Source organism: Corapipo altera, unplaced genomic scaffold, assembly GCF_003945725.1.
Source record: "Corapipo altera isolate COAL_440 unplaced genomic scaffold, ASM394572v1 0, whole genome shotgun sequence".
Classification (NCBI taxonomy): Eukaryota; Metazoa; Chordata; class Aves; order Passeriformes; family Pipridae; genus Corapipo; species Corapipo altera.
In genome coordinates this window covers 6,801,543-6,819,896 of record NW_020884872.1, presented here as the reverse complement: position 1 = coordinate 6,819,896, position 18,354 = coordinate 6,801,543, and the positions used below count along the sequence as shown (strand labels likewise).

At 37.3% G+C, this 18,354-nt stretch overlaps 1 protein-coding gene across 10 annotated transcripts in view; it reads right to left on the bottom strand.

The window, feature by feature from the left end:
- The window catches only part of CASK (calcium/calmodulin dependent serine protein kinase), a 201,447-nt gene that overhangs the window by 107,181 nt on the left and 75,912 nt on the right, over positions 1–18,354 (bottom strand). For all 10 annotated transcript variants that reach the window (XM_027635964.1, XM_027635988.1, XM_027635954.1 and 7 more), the window contains exons 3-5: positions 11,119–11,224; positions 3,758–3,835; positions 2,463–2,535 (exon numbers count right to left, since the gene is read on the bottom strand). In XM_027635964.1, coding sequence (XP_027491765.1) covers positions 2,463–2,535; positions 3,758–3,835; positions 11,119–11,224 — 257 coding nt within the window. The remainder of the gene's footprint in view (positions 1–2,462; positions 2,536–3,757; positions 3,836–11,118; positions 11,225–18,354) is intronic.

The window sequence follows — 18,354 nt, the reverse complement described above, 5'->3', positions numbered from 1 at the left end:
ATCAGAAACATATACAAACACTCAAACTACGTGGAAATCATGGCAACAAGTTGGAGTGTTTGGAAAGAATTAAGGAGAAAATCTCAGCAACTAAAGCTCTTGATGTGATTAAATTACTCCTGTATCAGTTTTACTAAAAGGTATCTTTATAACAAGATTTCTGCAACTATGGAAAATGCTACATAAACATCACAATACAGTCTAACAGAAGATTGCAAAACCTCTTGATGTTTCACTGATAAAAACCATTCCATTGCAGTCATTGCAAAAATGAACAAGCGACAAATGAGACTCAAACTGTAGGCAAGAGTTTTACAGGAAAAGACAAACATCTCATTTCGGACCAACAATACTCCCCTTTCCCTTTTGTTGTTCTCTTACATAAAGATTATTATGTTCACAAACTGCTGTGCAATAACATTCTGTATTGGAAAAAAACTCCCTTTCAATTCTGCTACTTTTGGTAGCCATCGTTTGGGTATTTCTGACATAGCAAGGTGACTACAGGTCATCTTGTGAAAGCTTTCATGTTTTGTTTCTGTCATCAGAGGTGAATCTGAAGCGTATGGGAGTTTGTCACAGGCTGCACAGTGCTCCAGAAGCTTTGGTACATCTTGGGATTTGGAGAAGTCAGGTGAAGTTTCTGGCACAAGAATACAGCAAACTGAAGTACTCCTGTCTAGCTCTACCAAATCAGTTAGTGAGCACAAAAGTGGCTAAAAGACACCTAATCCTTGCATGGGCTATAAGGTGCAAATTTTCCTGTGCATCAGCTGATGATCAAATATTTTGCAGTTCAAAATAACACTCACAGAAAGGTTAAAAGGAAAAAAAAACGTAGTATGACTTTATCAACATTACAGATTTTATAAATGCACTTTCATCCATTCAGGTATTTTGGAAACTGGTCATTTAGTCTACTTCCTTTCAAAACACTGTCTACAGTGACATCTAGAGCTGGGATACTGCAGTTTAGCTTAATGTGTTCTGCACCCAAACCCTGTAGTTCTGCACTGCTTTTGCCAACATGAAACACTGTTGGTTTACACTGCTTTACACTGACACATTTTTTCTAATCTAATTGAATAGAGTTATTTCTAAGGATAGTATCTCAAAAAACTCTGTGATTCTGAGGTTTTCAAAATCTAAAATAAATTTCCACTTTACACACAGTGAAATGGGCCTCCCTCAGAGGGCCTTGAAACTGAAATTTGTTTTTGTTCAAGCACGTGGTCCAAAGAAACCAAGTGGAGCTTTCAGAAAGACACAGCAACAAAAAGATGATGTTAATTCAGAAATTCTTATGCACTATCAAAAATGAACAATTAAAAGAATTCAAAACCTTCAAGACAGAACATGATGAGACATTCTACCATGAATTACGAGGCCATCCTTTGAATTTGACATAAGAAATTACTTTTAAAATACCAGACTTTAAAAAACTAAGAAGCCTATTAAGCAATAATTTTCTTGATTCTAGAAGCAAAGGAGTAAGAGGCTGGGAAAGTCTGCAATGTCTGTGTACACAAGAACAAATGACCCCTTAAATGAAAATCATCAGCCCAATGTCTGTACTCTCTTCCCTCACAGATCACCTGGAGGAGTTTGAGTCTTCTCTTACCCACTAAAGCCCAAGATTCACTTCTCAAACTGCACCATCAGAGCTTGTTAATTTTCATTACTTCCTACAGTGTTTGGTTCACTTTGAATATAACCAAACTCTCAGAAAAGTGGGAATAACTATTAACTATAACTAATAACATTAACAAAGAAATTGTATATTCAAATTGAAGACTGTCAAACACACTTCAGTTAAAACTCCCAATTACTTACATTAAAATACTTTGGGATAAACTACTTCCATAAATATTGACAGAAATAGCACAAAATTCACCAGATCGAAAAGAAAGTGTACATACACTGTTGTAAAAAACACTGCATTTCTCCTCACAAACTTGTTTATATTAGAGAAGTTTTCATAATAATAAATGTTTAAGACTGCCTGCAAAAATTAGATAATACTACCAATATTGTAGCATTTAAGCATGTGCATCTCTCTGAAATCTTAGCGTGGATGAGGACTGTCATTATACTGTCAAATTGACGCCCTTGAACTACCAATTCCAGTTTAATTTATGCAATTAATTTATACGCACATTTTGCTAACAAGACAAAAATGCAAGCAGATTTCATTTGAATATTCAAAAACTAGAAATTAAACTGACTTTCAAAGCAAGTTGTAATCAAATGCACATGTAATTTGTGAGTACAGATCTCCTAAATGTTCTATATTGATGAAATTAGAAAACTTTAATCTTACATGAGACAATAAGAGTAAAGATTCACTCAGCAAATAGAGATTCCTTTTCTAGAGCTCCCCTCTTCCTCTAAATTACAGAAATTGAAATTCAGTAGTTGACACTATTGTGGTGAAGAAAAAAAGAGTAATTAAACCCCCTTACCTTCACATCCCTGTGAATTATATTATTATCATGACAGTAACGTAGAGCTTCCAATATCTGCCTCATGTAATGACTGAAAAAAACAAACACGTTATGCATGACAAACCTGCAGGAAAAACTACCACAAACATGTAACAAACTAAGTTTTAAGAGTCTAATTATATAAAACTAATCAAACCAACTTAACCCCAAATATAGGGGGGTCTGTAGTATGAAATTTGTGTTCATAGTAGTGAATAATACCAGCTAAAGTTTGAGAATTATTCTGACTGAAGCCAAGGAAAATTAGAAAAATCTGTATTTTTGTAAGGTTTCAAATGATCAATAATTCTGCTTCAAATGACAAGGAAATCAGGACTGCCCATTTTTTTAATAACAAAACACAGAAAGGAAATAAGTGCCTGATTTATCTGAAGAAGTACTGGACCAAGATCTTGGCTTTCTTGGTGCAGATTGGAGACTGATTTCTTTCTCCCCTGTGTCCAAAAGATGTCCTAAGAGATCACTGACCACAGCAGAGTCAAGAAAGCCAAGAGCATCTTGTGTTGCATTAGACAGAGCATTATTGTGGGCTCAGGGAGGTAACCCTTGCCCTCTGGAGGCTCCAGCTGGTTAAAGGGAAGGTTTTTCTCTAGGAACATAACTATGCACTGCAATCGAGTTGCTCAGGGAGGCTGTGGAGTCTCCATCCTTGTCTAGAACCCACTGGACAAAGTCTTGAGCAGTATGATTCAAATGCCAAGCTGACCCTGCCTTGAGCAGGAGGTTGACATAAAGACCTCTTGATGTCTCTTCCAGCTTGGTTTCTACAGCACTAAAAAATCTACAGTGGGGAGAAAAGTAAAAAAATAACCTCATGGGCTTTGAGGTCAACAACCGTGCCACTAGGACACTGGTTTTTATTATCCTTCTGCAGTTTTATAGACTCTCTCATGCTGTTTCAAAAGTTGAAGTGCCCATAAATAAAGTGATACATAAGCCAGAAAAAGCAAACTCCATCTAGCAAGACCAGTAAAATTCACACCTGTCAGGCAAGGCACCTAATGACATCATGAGAGATCCAAAAAAGGCAAAGACAGATAATCAAGTATCGGATGTGAAATACTGTTTTACTCAATAATCTCATTCAAATATATAACTGGTAAATGACAAAATGTTAATTATTGTAATAAACATCTAGAGTGTGGAAACAGGATTACTTATAGCAGTCTGACTTTTAGCTAACAGATTGTACAACAGTATATTCCATTCTTTCCTATTTATCCTGTGGGATTAATTAAAATTATAATACATACCTGGCTACAGCCTCGCTGTAGACAAATCCAGCATCTGCTCTCTTCACAATTTCAAAACACAGGTCTGCTCCATCCATACTGTAGGTAAAAAGAGGGAAAAATGCTTAAGACAGATAACTATAATCAATTACATAAAGATGCTCCAAAAGATCTACTTGCTCCATTTACATAAATCTTACATAAAATACTCTGGATACATGTACAGTGCATTACACCCTAAAAGAGCATTTAATAGGTAATCTAATAGAAAATGGTTTGGCACAGGTTAACCATTTTATGTCCCTGACATCATATAACAATTCTGTCAAAACACTGGCAATACCAAACATCTCTTCTACTGCTAAACTGCTCATTAAGCAAGGTGTGCAAGACAGCAGTAAGTCAATGCTCTGTACAAGAAGGTTCTGCAAGTTAACAGTCAACGTCTGATATTTGGTTAAGTGTGTTTGTATAAGAACTACCAGTGCAATTCTATAATAATGACTGCAGTAACAAAAAAATCTTACTCAAATTGAATTTTAAATGAAGACTTTAAGAAATACTCTAGAAACATAGTGCAGTCTTTCCAGTTGGCATTTTCTCATAAGGGTAATTAAGCAGGCAAGATGAGATTTTACACCTCACAGCCTCACTGCAGTCACCTGAGAACAGTGACAGCCCACATACTGTATCACTAGCTCTTGATACCTTTTTCTGTTCTCCCTAATTGTCTGTAGTCTTTTTGATCTAATTTCCCACAATAAGTAGTATTACACCTTAGATGCAGGTATATTCATAGATCTTAGGCTGAAATTAGACTGCTATTTCTCAAAAACTAAAGCAGTGTGGAGTGGTAGAACTGCCCTCCTTTTCCCTGTCCTGTAAGTGACCTAAGGCAGATTGATATCTAGAAATATTCACAGTTTGATGGGGCAAGGAGAGAGAGTAACAAGAGTTAACAGGAACAATAAAAATCACATAATTCACATTTAACAAGGCACTTCCAAAAATATCGATTTTAACATGTCATTTTCAGCCTTCACACCTCTTCTTTTTCCTCTTCATAAAGACTCAAGCGGAAAAAAAAAAAAAAGGAGAATTTGCAAGGTGTCTAGAAAGCCAACATTACCAGGCTGTCTCATTAAGTTAACCAGAATGTCAGCATCAATCACTTTTGCTGTGTTACATACCTGCAATAATAAACTTCTTAGGGAGTCACAAGTCATGTGCAGAAGCTTTAATTCCCAAATAAATCCAAAAGGTATCCCCATACAAAATACACTATCATGTGGATAGAGCACTGACAACTGTAAGAGAGACCGGTGACCTAAAGAAATGCACACTGAGAAGTGCAAAGAAACCCATATTGCCAAACCATGAATGCTCTTCACTGCATCAACATATTCCTCTGCAGGTTTTTTTCCCCAGTGGTTTTTCTGTCTTGCTCAATTTGCTACAGCTTGTCTGTGTACAGGGCTAAACATTCCCCAGAGAATGTGCTGTGCTGCACTGTCCATGGCCCTGCACAGCAGCCATGGGGTCAGGCTCAAGGAGAGCAGCATAAACCTGGATTTCACTGGAAAAATCTCTCACGTCAATCACTCCAACGTTTGCTTGCACTGTAGAACATACAAGATGTCTGATCAACTACCAAAAGTTGAGATGTCATTCTCAAGAAACAGCAGAACCCTTTAGAAAACTAATTGCACTCCGACTTATTATAAACTACGGATGAATAAAGGTCCAGAGGCACTTAAGGTTTTTAGCAGTATCGATAGTTGCTGAGACACTGAAGAGTGTCATCCCTTTAAACAAGGTATTAATAATCAGAACAGTCTTTAACATGTATTTCTATCTCCCACTTACACATACCAGCATTTTTCATCTAAATTTTCTAGCAGTATATGGCAGTTTTAATTTTTTTTTTTGGAAACATGTTTGAAATTTTTATTCCATTAAGATGACTTCTGTTGGTCTCCAAAGCACAAATATGCAGCAGGTGTATTTTAATCTCTGACTTCGACTGACCACTCTTTCAAGATAAAACCTTTTTTTAAGAGTACATTTTTTTTTAATGTATAAAGAGGGTATGTATCACCCCATGTGATACAATACATTCAATACATGATATTGAATTTTACCTGAAAAATCAAAAAACTTTTGTCTAGCTGAGGCTGCAGAAAGCAAGAGTCAACCTCAATCATAAGAAACTCCAGAAAAATCAGTGCATTGACAGACTAAAAACTCAGCAACACCTCAACCACTTATAAGATGACTCTGCAGAAACTGAAAGGTTTGTGTGATACAAGAGCATTGAAGTTTTGGGATACTGATGTCATGAAAGTTCAGGAAGTCTCAAGGGTTTGTAAGTATCAGCATAAGCACATGAAAACCATCAAAAAAAAAAGAGGTAAGTTAAAATCCACTGAAATAAACAAAAAAAAGCTATATCCATGCTGAAGACTTACGTGGATGATGCAAAAAAAGTTGGGAAAAATCACTACATTCATAACTTGAGAGAAACCCCTGACACCAGCAGAGGGCACTCTCGGCAGGTACATGAACTGAGATATACATATATATAAAAATAAACATATGTACATACATATATATTTATATATATAAACCACCCAAACGTACCACCTCACACAAATGTTTGAGTATTAGTATGAACTATGTCCCCCAATTAACCCATATTCTACTATTGATTCCTCCATATTTTTAGCAGAACTGTGTCTGGATCTCTGCCCTTTGGATAAATGTCTCTTTCCACAGCTCTCTCAGTGTTGCTGTTCATCTTGAAAATCTTTCTACTCTTCTGCACAATGCTGAGGATAAGTTACACATTGCCCAGAAAATTTACTCCTGAATCATATTCAGTGCAGAAATCTGCTGTGACACTAACAGTGACTGAAGAACAGACATTATACTCCAGAAGAGATTTATGTTTTCATACTGGGGTATGATAGCTTTGAATTTGCAGATGACCTAATAGGATGTGGCCTATAGCTTAATTTATTGATGAAGAATCAGAAAGCTTTAGAAGCACTGCTTTATTTAGGGAACTGAAGTATTACTTAAAAAAATAAAAAATTAAGAGTTGACATATTACTCATAGCTGAGTTTACCGAATTTTGTACCATGTATGTTCAAGGCTTGTGAACAATGGCATTTTTTCCTTCAGCTGCACAGTTTTTATATACTAGCCATCATCACTTACCTCAAATAAACTTCCATAAATTAATTTAAAAACTACAGCATTTAGCTTTTCTTGAAGCTCTGTGTAGTAACCTCAGAAAACTAAGACCAAAAAAAGTCCAAATACTCTTATTTGCACCCAGGTTTTAGTTCATTATGAACAATTAAATGATGTTCCCAAGTTTGCCTTCTCAGCATCTGTTTAGAGGCTCCTTTAGACTGAGACAGCCTTTCCTGCTGCATCCCTCTGATCATCTTGGTGGCCTCCTCTGGCCTTGCTCCAACAGGTTGATGTCCTTCCTGTGCTGAGGACCCCAGAGCTGGATGCAGAGCAGAGGGGCAGAATCCCCTTCCCAGCCCTGCTGCCCACAGTGCTTTGAATGAAATCCAGGACGTTTGGCTTCCTGGGTTGTGAATGCAGCTGGGTCATGTCCAGCCTGTCACCCACCAGCACCCCCACAAGCTCATCAACTTATGCTTAATGCACATCTGCAGTTCCAACTACAACCCTGATAAAGTACTGCTTTTATGGATTTTGAGAATTTAAAACTAAAGCATTTTTACATGTTACCTAGATTAAATGGCAAAGTTATATGTATACAACTACATATATATATATATACATCCTAACTGCTAAATCTAAATAGATCAGTTCTTCTAATGCCCCAAAAGACAAAACTCTCTTAGAATGCACTAAAAAAACCACAACCCAACCTATGTGTAGTGGTGAGACAATATTCTGCAAATTACCCTGATATGAAGGTATCTGCAATCCACTCACTGCTCCTCTCTGAGCTCTTCAGCACAAAAGTACTCTCAGTCCACACACTTTGATTATAGAGAGGATAAACTGCATGCAATGCACTCTAAAATGTGGTTTTCAGACACCTCAAAAGGAATATTTGCCTTGTTTTAGAAACATTGCAAGTAGCAGAACCTAATCAAAGTATCTCCTTGATAAAAATCAATGATCATTAGAAAAAAATGTAATAAGCAACAGAATATAGAAGTGATACTTGTACAGCAAACAGAAAACAGCATTCTATGTAAAACCAGGAGGCTCAGCAGGGATCTTGTCAGTCTCTACAGATACTTGAAAGGGAATTGTAGCCAGGTGAGGCTCAGTCTCTCCTCTCAGGTAAAAAGTGATAAGAGAAGAGGAAATGGCTTCAAGTTGTGCCAGGGGAGATTTAGATTGGATATTAGGGAAAATTTCTTCATGGAAAGAGTTGTCAAGCACTGGAACCGGATGCCCAGGAAGTGTTGGAGTCACCATCTCTGGGGTTATTTAAAAGATGTGTAGATGTGGAGTTTAGGGACATGGCTTAGTGGTGGTAGTACTGAGCTAACGGTTGGACTTGATGATCTCAGAGGTCTTTTCCAACCTAAATGAGTCCATGATTCTACACAGAGCTGTTAAAAAAACCCACCAGGAATGGGAAAGGAAACGGCAACTGTATGACAGGGAGTAGAGCTGGCCATTCTCAGATGTCAGGCCTCTCTAGAGCCTCCAAGAGATCTTCTCCATCAGTGTAAAGAGTCCATTACCCTTCTAGGGGGCAGCTGGGGTGTGTGTGAGGGAAATCATTTGGCACAGGCACATCCTTTCTCATTTATGATGTAATAACATCTAAGTACTTTTAAAATAATAATTTTACTTCAGCAATAAGATTTTCTGGGATGGAGTCTGCTTCTTACTCTACATATGCACTTCATCTATTACAACCCACTGCTTCTCTGCAGTTTAATACAGCAGCACCACATGGGTAACTGCAACCTGCTGGTAACACACATATGGCCCCATTCTAAAGACTGCTTGAATTTGTGAATAAATAGTGGTTAAAGACATAGCTCAATTTTTGGTGTTAAACCTCATTGCTACTGTTCACATTCATCAGTGCTTCTATGAGTTGTGATTTGGTTTTTTAAATGTTTATTTTAACCAACGTTTTCAAAACTGGGTACAAATTGTATATTGTCCTGAGCGTTACAATCTGTTGTTATCAGGTGTATGCTACATTTGCCTATTCAACTTGTACTTTTTTGTATCAATAGATTTGGCAAGATATTTAGGGTCATCCTAGCAGCTGCTCCACATAGCTCACAGACTATGAAACAGCAGTGGACCTGTGTCTCATTTACAAGTCATGGCATGAAGTTTTAGGTTCAGTTATTCTGTGCATTTCATGTGTTGGGCCTGAAAAGCACCTGCCAGCCCACAAACAGCTCATCACCAGCTAGGTTTATATCTCCTTTGCAGATCCATGGTGTCTTCCCCTTCTGAGTAACTTCTGAATAACTAGACCCTAATGAAATTCACTTTATTAGTGTGGACAGAACTTTGTTGCAAATCAGTTGAGTTTTGTTACAATAACAGCATAACGAACAGGAGGCAGTATGAGGGAAAATAAGTTACCTAAATGTACATAGATGCTTTTCTGCTAACTACAGGTTTCTTAATATGGTCACAATTATACAGTAAGTCACTAACCCACGCAGACTTAGACAATGCTGTTCTTACTCCACAGCAAACATCAGTCTTCTGCTGAATCACTTTACCAAAGCATCCCCTCCAGCACAACACATTGTGCCCACAACTCTTCCATTCCCTGTCACATTCTGAGCACAGGTGTTCCTACTGCCTCATTTTCTATCACTCTTTGTGACAAAAGAGTGATGTTTTGCAGTGTACAAAGGAAACAAGGGCACACATACGGTAAACAATTATTATCCTTCACATAATTTAGCCTCGTAATTTCTTCTTTCGTGTGGCCTGAAGTCAGGTACAGCATTTGTGTAGTAATTCTAATTGTTCAGACTTATTTTTTATGTATACAAACATAAATTATAATAGGTTTGCCATTAAAAAAATAATTACTGCTTTTGTCTCATATTTCTGAGCTATTGGCGTGGTAAAAATAGAAGCAAAACCTTTTTTCCATTTCAAAATCTTGTTAATTATCAGAGTATGTCTCCCCAAGGTGTACATAATTATTTCATAATAGGGTAATTAAAGTCCCTTGGTCCATGCTTTGGGATTTACAAAACAAAAACGCAAAGTCAGTATTGAATCAAAATGTACAGAGAGGAAAGCACAGTATAATTATTTTACAAAACCATAAGTTTATAAAATCACCTAAAAACAAAAAGCAGAAGATTTTCAAACAACAACTTTCATCTTTACCCAGGTTTTTTGCCATTACCTCTTGCCTTTCCACTACCTCAATGGTAAAACATGTGAGAATTATTTTTAAAGTGCATATCTCAAATCAAATTCTTGGCTCTAGTGGACAAGCCAATCTGACCCAACACACTGGCATGATGTGGTTGCTCCACCATAAGCAGGTAAAATGCATCAGAAAACTTAATGGAGGAAGGTCAGAGAAATTTAAGAGGTACAAACACATATGCCCAGACACACTGGGAATGAATATATGTGAAGCATAAAAAGAAGAGCTGGTAGGTGGAAAGCAGAGAGAGAAGGAAGATCGAATACAGAACATGCACAAATTACCATTCTGCATGTCTGCTTTTCTCCTTCCCATTTAGATAAAACTTAACTATGGAAGGAGTTTTTCCCTCAGAGAAAAAACTGGTGATTTAGGGGCTTGCCCCCTTTTTTTATTTCTTGTTGTTGATTAAAAATACCTGTCCACTGCTGAATTCATGTTTTGGTCACCCTTCTGACTAAATTCTCACATTGAAACTTCCAAAACGTATCTTTTAGACAAAGGCCTCTTTTAATTTATTGTGAACAGTTATACTGACTTACAAGAATATCTAAATACTCCAATAAGCTTTACTTTTTTATCTAATAATGGAAAAGCAGTGTTTAAGTAACAATAATCTGGAAAAAATAAAAACTTCACAACTGGAACAGAATATCATCAGCTACCCAAGGATGATGTCTATCACCAGATTTTCAACTCGTTCTCATGAACCTTGTTAGGGACACAGCAGCCATCAATAAACAGCCTCCTGTCTATAGAAAGCCCTGATGTTCACCACTTTGCCAGTGGGACAACTTTTTAAATTTAGGACAACCTGTTCTTGCCAGAAATAAACATTTTCATGGCACTCCAGACCTCTGAGCTACAAAACACATAGGTGTGAGCAGACACACCTGTAGGATTTTATTTAGTAAATGACAACAAAGAAAGGTAAAATCAAAGAGAGAAACTTACAACTCAAAGACCATATAAAGCATTCCATCTGAGCTGTATGTCTCCAACAGTTCAACAATATGAGGATGCTTCAGCATGTGACAAATACTGGCTTCTCTCTTTAGATCTGTGGAAGATAAGAAGGTAGTAAATTAGCTATTATTCAATTAAAAAAAATTGAAAGCAGAACACAATGTTTGGAAAGATGTACACATCTGAAATTTCTAATAAATTCATTAATCTTTATAAAGGACACTGATGAGATGGTATTTAATTATGCCACTTCGGACCTTTAGTGTGAAATTAAGTTAAAAAACTCAAATAGATCTCAAAATATAAACACACAAAACAAATTCATGAAGTGACTTATTATTAAAAGATCTCTTTGGTCATAATCTGAAAAACTGCACAGCAGTAAGTTCTTTTAATGCACATATGCAGACTACACCAACATTTTCATCCTAAACGTGCAATATCACTGCGAAGTTATCTCCAAATACAGAAGACAGGCTCTTTCACCACACTACAGAACTATCAAAACCTGGAGGTCTCCAGTCTGACCTGCCTGCTCAAAGCAAGGTCAACTAGAGAAGGTTGCCCAGGACCACACCCAGTTGGGCTTCGAACATATCCAAGTATGGAAACTCTACCACCAGTCTAAGAAGCCTACACTGATACCTGATCACCTCATAAGCAAAGACTTTTTTTTCTTATGTTTAAATTTCCTGTAGTTTACTTCTTTAATGGTGGTTTATTTATTTTTAAATCACAATATATGGAATGACACTAGCACAAATTTTAACCAGCATATATTAGCTTGTATCTCTAGAGAGGAGAGAGAAAACAAGAAAAAGTCATGACTAAAAGAAGAGCAGAAATCTCAAAGCTTGAGAGATTTTCTTTTTAACTAAACAACACTCTTACTTTTTCTGATCACAAATAAATCCTTCTGCAGGTATAGAAATGCAAAAAACCAAACCACACTGAATTTTCTTTCTTCTGTGTTGAAACTATTTGATATTTTTGTTATTTAATCATCCCTGAACTTTTTTTTTCTTTTAACTTATCCACTACGATTCTAGAAAGAATAGCAAAATCCTGAATGAATAGCCTTGATGATAACTTGAGAAGTGGAGAAAATATCAGTCTGAATTCTGAAGTAGACATTTTCCTTTTCTATTCTCTTTCTACACAATTGTTCATTTTTCAAGAACAACCTACCTACGTATTAATAGAAAAATAAAAATACAGTCCCTTGGTTTGAAACTGTTCTCCATATTGTTGTGTTACACTAAAATGACATTTAAAATGCACTATTTTTACATGGCCTCTTACATTTCTAACATGAATCAATGACATTGAAAGATACAAGCAGCAAGATGAACATTCTTTCATATGAAGTATTTAACAGGTAATTCAGATTTATGCTAGACTTTGGACCTTCCAGTCATCCATAAATCCAAAAGAAATGCTCAGAGTTTGGAAATGACTGAATTTCAATCCAAGAAAAATGTCTGGATTCACGAAGTGCAAATTTCCTTACTAGAATTTTCATATTACATCTGCATTATGTGAATTCCCCCTTACAATCTTGCAAATACAATCTAAAAGTAAAATGACAGAGCAACCCCTTAGAAACCATTATGTAATAGGAAGGGCAAGCAGAGCAGCAAAAAGAAGCATCTTTCACTGATGCAGAAGAAAATAATGTAAAATTTGTCCTCTATAGAGAGATGAAATTCTGTCCTGTAAGAAAATAGCAATATGTCTTTCACTCCTGAAAATACTCACGTATCAGTTCTTACACCACCTTCATGCAGAGCAACCACTAAAACCATATTGTAACATTCCCTTCCATCACACTTAGGGTTTGATTAGTCATTAAATGGTTACCCCTTTTTTTCTAGGCAGAGAGGTTCCCTGAAATGCACATCCAGTCTTTCCTAAATAGGATCACAGATAAGCACACTGAGGGCATGGCATGGAAGAATAGAAAACTATGTGATTCTGTGAATGACCATGATCTTCAGAAAATACAGTGCTTTTATTTTGTCTCTTACTGTATAATGACTTTAATGCTACAACCCTTCACCATGGTCTCCAATATCTATTTTAAGTGGAAGGCAAAGAGAATATCCAACAGGAAATTACAGAAAAGTCCTGCTTTCTTCACAGGTAAAAATTGTGTTCAAAATAGTTTATTTTGGCTGCTTCTTTTATTTAATACTTTAAGGGCTTTATTTGAAGAGAGTTAGAACTGAGAGGAAGAAAGTATACGCTGCCATTTCCCTCATTCCTCTGTGTAATATTGGATGAGTACAACAATTGCTCACAGACTGAGCATCAGCACAAGAGGAAGGACAAATAAAGTGGAAAATGAAATCTCCAAACAGGAAAAAAAAAATGAACAGAAATTACAAAACAAGGTTTTGTATGACTAAGGGGTCTTAGGGCTAAGTGCAGGACAAACTCCCATTTTAAAAACACCAGGGCCTTGTTCAACAGTAGACCTATTAAGAAGAAAACTAGGTATAATGAGACAGAAAAGTACATACCACATTGATTCAACAAAGCCACAGGGCAGAAAAGAGATGATGAATTCTGAAGTATATTTGGACTGTGACCCAAAGGTCAAAATATGCCATGTTTAAGACCAGTAAAAAGGAAAAGAGAGGCAGGAGAAAAGGCAGAAACGGCACATATATTTCCTTGTTTTCACTGAAAAAAATGACATCAGCATCTACTCAATTCTTTATCAAATGCTTTTACCAGAATGAATTAAATTTCACCTTCAACGGTTTCTCAGAGGTAAATAAAACCCCAAGTACCTACAGATACTGTTTCAGTTGTCAATGCAACATAAAACCAAGCAGATGTTTAACTGCAAGCAGGTGACTGAAGATTTCCTAAGAAAAATCCCATTATTATCTTGTGACCCCCATATTATTTGTAACATCATTCTGAATATAACATTGAATGAACTATTTGCTGTTAAGTTTTCTAAACCTTTGCTGAGCACTTTAGCAATGTTGTGCAGTAACAAAGGTCCCGGACAAGATCCCATATCAAAATAGGCCTTTCACATTCCAAACACCTGCAAAAGATTCAGAACAACTCTAGAATCTGCCAATGCAGCAAGTCAGCTTTAAGCAGCAAGAGGTGACATTTTATTTAGTAATGGTGATGTGTCTCATATTTACAACAGTCTCCTTCACCAGGAAACAAAATTGAGCTAAAAGAACATACCCTAGGGCAAGACAAGGTCTTGGAATTTAAACCAAACTGTCATCTTTTACTTGCTGGACTATTTAACTTTATGTCTGAATACTTTTTGAAGACTTCATCTATTCATTTTTCTCTTCTTAATAGAACTGAAGAAATTACTTTCTGGTCTGTTCTTTAAGACTTCTCAGTCAGCACTTCTTTCAAAATTAAACATTAATGACAACAGTGATAATAAATAGAATAGCAAGGCTTAAAAGCACAAGCTTTAAAAGTTTATCTGGCAGCTGCATGAAAGGTATTGTAACACAACCAGAAATAGAGAGAAAAACTTGGTGTTTTATTTAACTTGTTTAGCACACAAGTTGATATGTTACATTGTAATTTGAAAAGCATTTAAAAGCTGTCATTTTACACCAGTGTTACCAATAAATGTTCCAGAATTTCAGTCTGTTTACAAAACTTTGAGGGTTTTTTAGCAACAGGAGATACGTTAAAGCTTCCATTTTAGACCTGGCTAATTATTTAGAGGGTGCTAAAATGATATGAAAGTTCAGACTTCTGTAACAAAGGAAAGTTCAAAGATGGCAAGGGGAATTCCCAGTGATAATCACCACACAGAGAAAATGCAGCCTCATGAGTGGATAGTGACAGCAAAAGTGAATTGCTGGAAGCACTAAAAAGATAACTCCTCTAAATGATCACAAAGAAACATATATCAGTCTTTGACAGAAAACATAAAACATGAGCATCACTTAAAATTCCCATGGGAGTTAACAATCTAATATCTTATGCATCTCTGACAATTCTGGCAAACACCCAATTTCCTTTTGAAGTCTGATACCCAAGGTTTTAAAACATCTCAAACATACTGAACATATTTTCAAAGTATATTCATGGTATCCCACAGCATGGAAGAATCAGATGCTCTCTAGCAGCCTACATTATAGCACCATTTTAGTACCTTAAAAGTGACATGCACAGACTGCAGCAGCCACATCTTTTTGGGGGAAGGACAGCACCAAGTTTCTTAGCAAGATGGAAAACACATGTCACTTTTATATGTACACAATTCATTTATATACATACACCATTCTGATTTTCCTGATTCAGCCCTTTAAAGGATTACTTCCCCAGCCACAGCTCGGGTATGACAGTATTTTGAAAAGAAGTAACCACATCAGGAGTAAACTTCTTGCTTAAAATACTTCTATATATTTTGTACAGTGAGAATATGATTATATCTAATTTAAATAGATGTGGTAGTACTAAGTTTTAAAAGGAAATCAATATGCTTTGTTCACTTGGTTGTGTCATGATCACCTACTAACCTTTGGTGCTCATCATGGAGAAGCTCCCAACCATCCCAATTGGAATTCTTTCATATGCAACTAACCTGAATTATGTGCTTTGGACACGTGCCTGATGCACTACCTGAAGTACAGATAATGCAGACACTGAGACCTCAGAACCACCTGTTTCACCCTAGAAACACACTGGGTTTAGTCCTGTGGATTATCCTTTGCCAGCTGTTAAACTCCCACCCAGGCTCCTGCTCACCCTCTGCTCTCAGGTGGGAGGGGAGGTTAGAAAATGCAAGTAACAAGAACAAGAAAGCTCATGGGTTGAGACAAAGACAGGGAGATTGCTTATCAGCTACTATTGTTGGAAAAACAGACTTACCTGATGAAGCTAACTTAATTTTGGCCAATTAAAATAAATACTTATTGATTTGGGCAGAGGCAATCAAAAAGATAAACATGAAACCAACAAATTTCCACCCCCCTTTCCCAGGCTCAACTTCACTCCAGACCCCTCTGCTCCCCAGCTCTGAGTGGTGCAGGACGTGGGGGTCATGCTCTGTACACCACAGTGGGTCCTCTCTGCTGCTCCTTCCTTCTCACACTTCACTGCTGCTCCAGCAGGGGCCATCCATGGGCTCCAGGGGATACCTGCTCTGCCATGGTGAACCTCCTCCTTCCCTGATCTTGGTGTTCTCCCTGTTCCACACTCCCTACACTTCAATCCAGTGCTTTCTACCCTTCATTAAATGTATTTTCACAGAAGCACCACAAGGCTGATCAGTTCAGCTTTGGCTCAACTGGAGTTGTCTGAAACCGGCAGTCCCAGAGCCTCTTCCCACAGAAATAGTCCTTGAAGCCTCCCATTACAAAAAATTTGTCACATATTTAATACGGGTCTGATTCATTTTCTGCACTAGACACAGTGCTTCAAGGGGCTAAAAAGGACCCAACTCCTCCAAGCCAAGCACACCACTACACACCTCTGCCTCACATCATCCTGTAACGAGTACACGGCACATCCTGCACGACAGCAAACTCCATTTTAACCAACCACACTGTACCTGAGGCCACGCTTCCAAAACCATGTGAACTTTCTGGGCAATACTAGCTTAAAAAAATTCCCTCTCCCCTGTCTGTTTGCTCATTCTTGCTGCTCAGCGAAAATTACTTTGAGGCTTAATTATCCTAATAATATAGCAAGGAAGTCATAAAAGCTCACAGTGCAGCCAACACACTGCAACAGGAATGAGCAGCTGGAGGTGGGAACATCCTGTATTGACATTGGCAATGAAACTCCTATACTACAGAACCACAGCAATGTTTCTGTCCCAAAGATTTGTCTTTTTATTTTTTCTTTTTCTTCCGCAAGAGAGTACTCCCCTTTCTCTTAATTAAAACGGCACCACCTGCCTTCCTGGGATACGTGAGCAACTCCTCATCGCACAGATACATCTGACCAGTTATTGACGCTTTGCCTCAACAAGCACTAAAAGCTTTCCTGCCTCTCCTCCCACACACTTTGGGGTGGCTGAAGCTCCACGGTAGCCAAGCTGATTTAACTGCTGGCTGTTTCCCCCTTCATCCCACACACATTCCTGCCCTCTGTTCCACTGTGCAGAAGCCTGGAGCTTGTCACACCACACACCAAATCATTTCAGTGTTAATTCAGTAAAAAAAAAAAAAAAGATATTAATTTTTGTCTCCGCTGGCTCAGTGTCATGCAGTTTTAGCACGGGAAATGGCTCAGTGAGCAAGTCAAGTATGTATATATATAGTTAAAAGAAAGGAAAGGAATATGGAAGGAGAAACTAAATAAGGCTGGGAAATAAAGCATTCAGAGCTGCTGCCAAAACACAAGTACACACCTTTCCCTGTGAAGTGTCTCCATTGTCACCAAACCTTTGTTGCATAATCAATCTGTACCCGAGCAAACATGCTTAAAACACGCACTAAAAAGAAACAAATGCAGGTAGCTGCGAGTGGCCCTTGATAAAAACACCATGGCAATCAACAAGTGCAGTGCCAATGTGAGATAATCCACCTCCCGCCAGTATCTTTTGTTTTAATGTTGCTGTAGCATTTGGAAACAAAACTGACATGAAGAACGAACAACCTCATTACAGCTAATACTCAATAACCAGAATCCCTTTCTGAGCCCCCCCATGCAGAAACCTATGGAAATCCTAATTTCGTGGAATCAGACTTTATAGATGTTTGCTAAATCCTGTATAACCTCCATTTGGTACTCTATTCTTCCTCAGTGTTTGGACATAAATATAAACATGTTAATGGCTTTTTAGCTGGAGCTGAGTGTCTTGGGAGACTTAGAAGGTAAGTTTCCTACCTCACTTTATGCTCTGTCAGCTACAATGAACGTGAAACTGGGTGTGAAAAACCCACTTTTCTCTCACAACTTGTGATTTATTCACCAGACTAGTCCAGAATCATGTATCTGACAGACATTGTAAGTTGCTTTGCATGGTTGTGCCCATGAAAGCAACCTCCCTCCTTTTACTCATTTTCTTATTTTTACTGGCTTGCAAATAAGCAATGATTCATAAATAAGATGGTGTATTTTAGGTAATGAATCAACTTGAACCAATAAAAATGTTTAAGAATGCCTGAAAGAGTATTAATATCTATCTACTGCAGATAATTAAACCCAAATAATTTAATTTCATTTAATTAAACGATAATTCTTAGCAACTTTTTACAAAGCACCCATCACAAT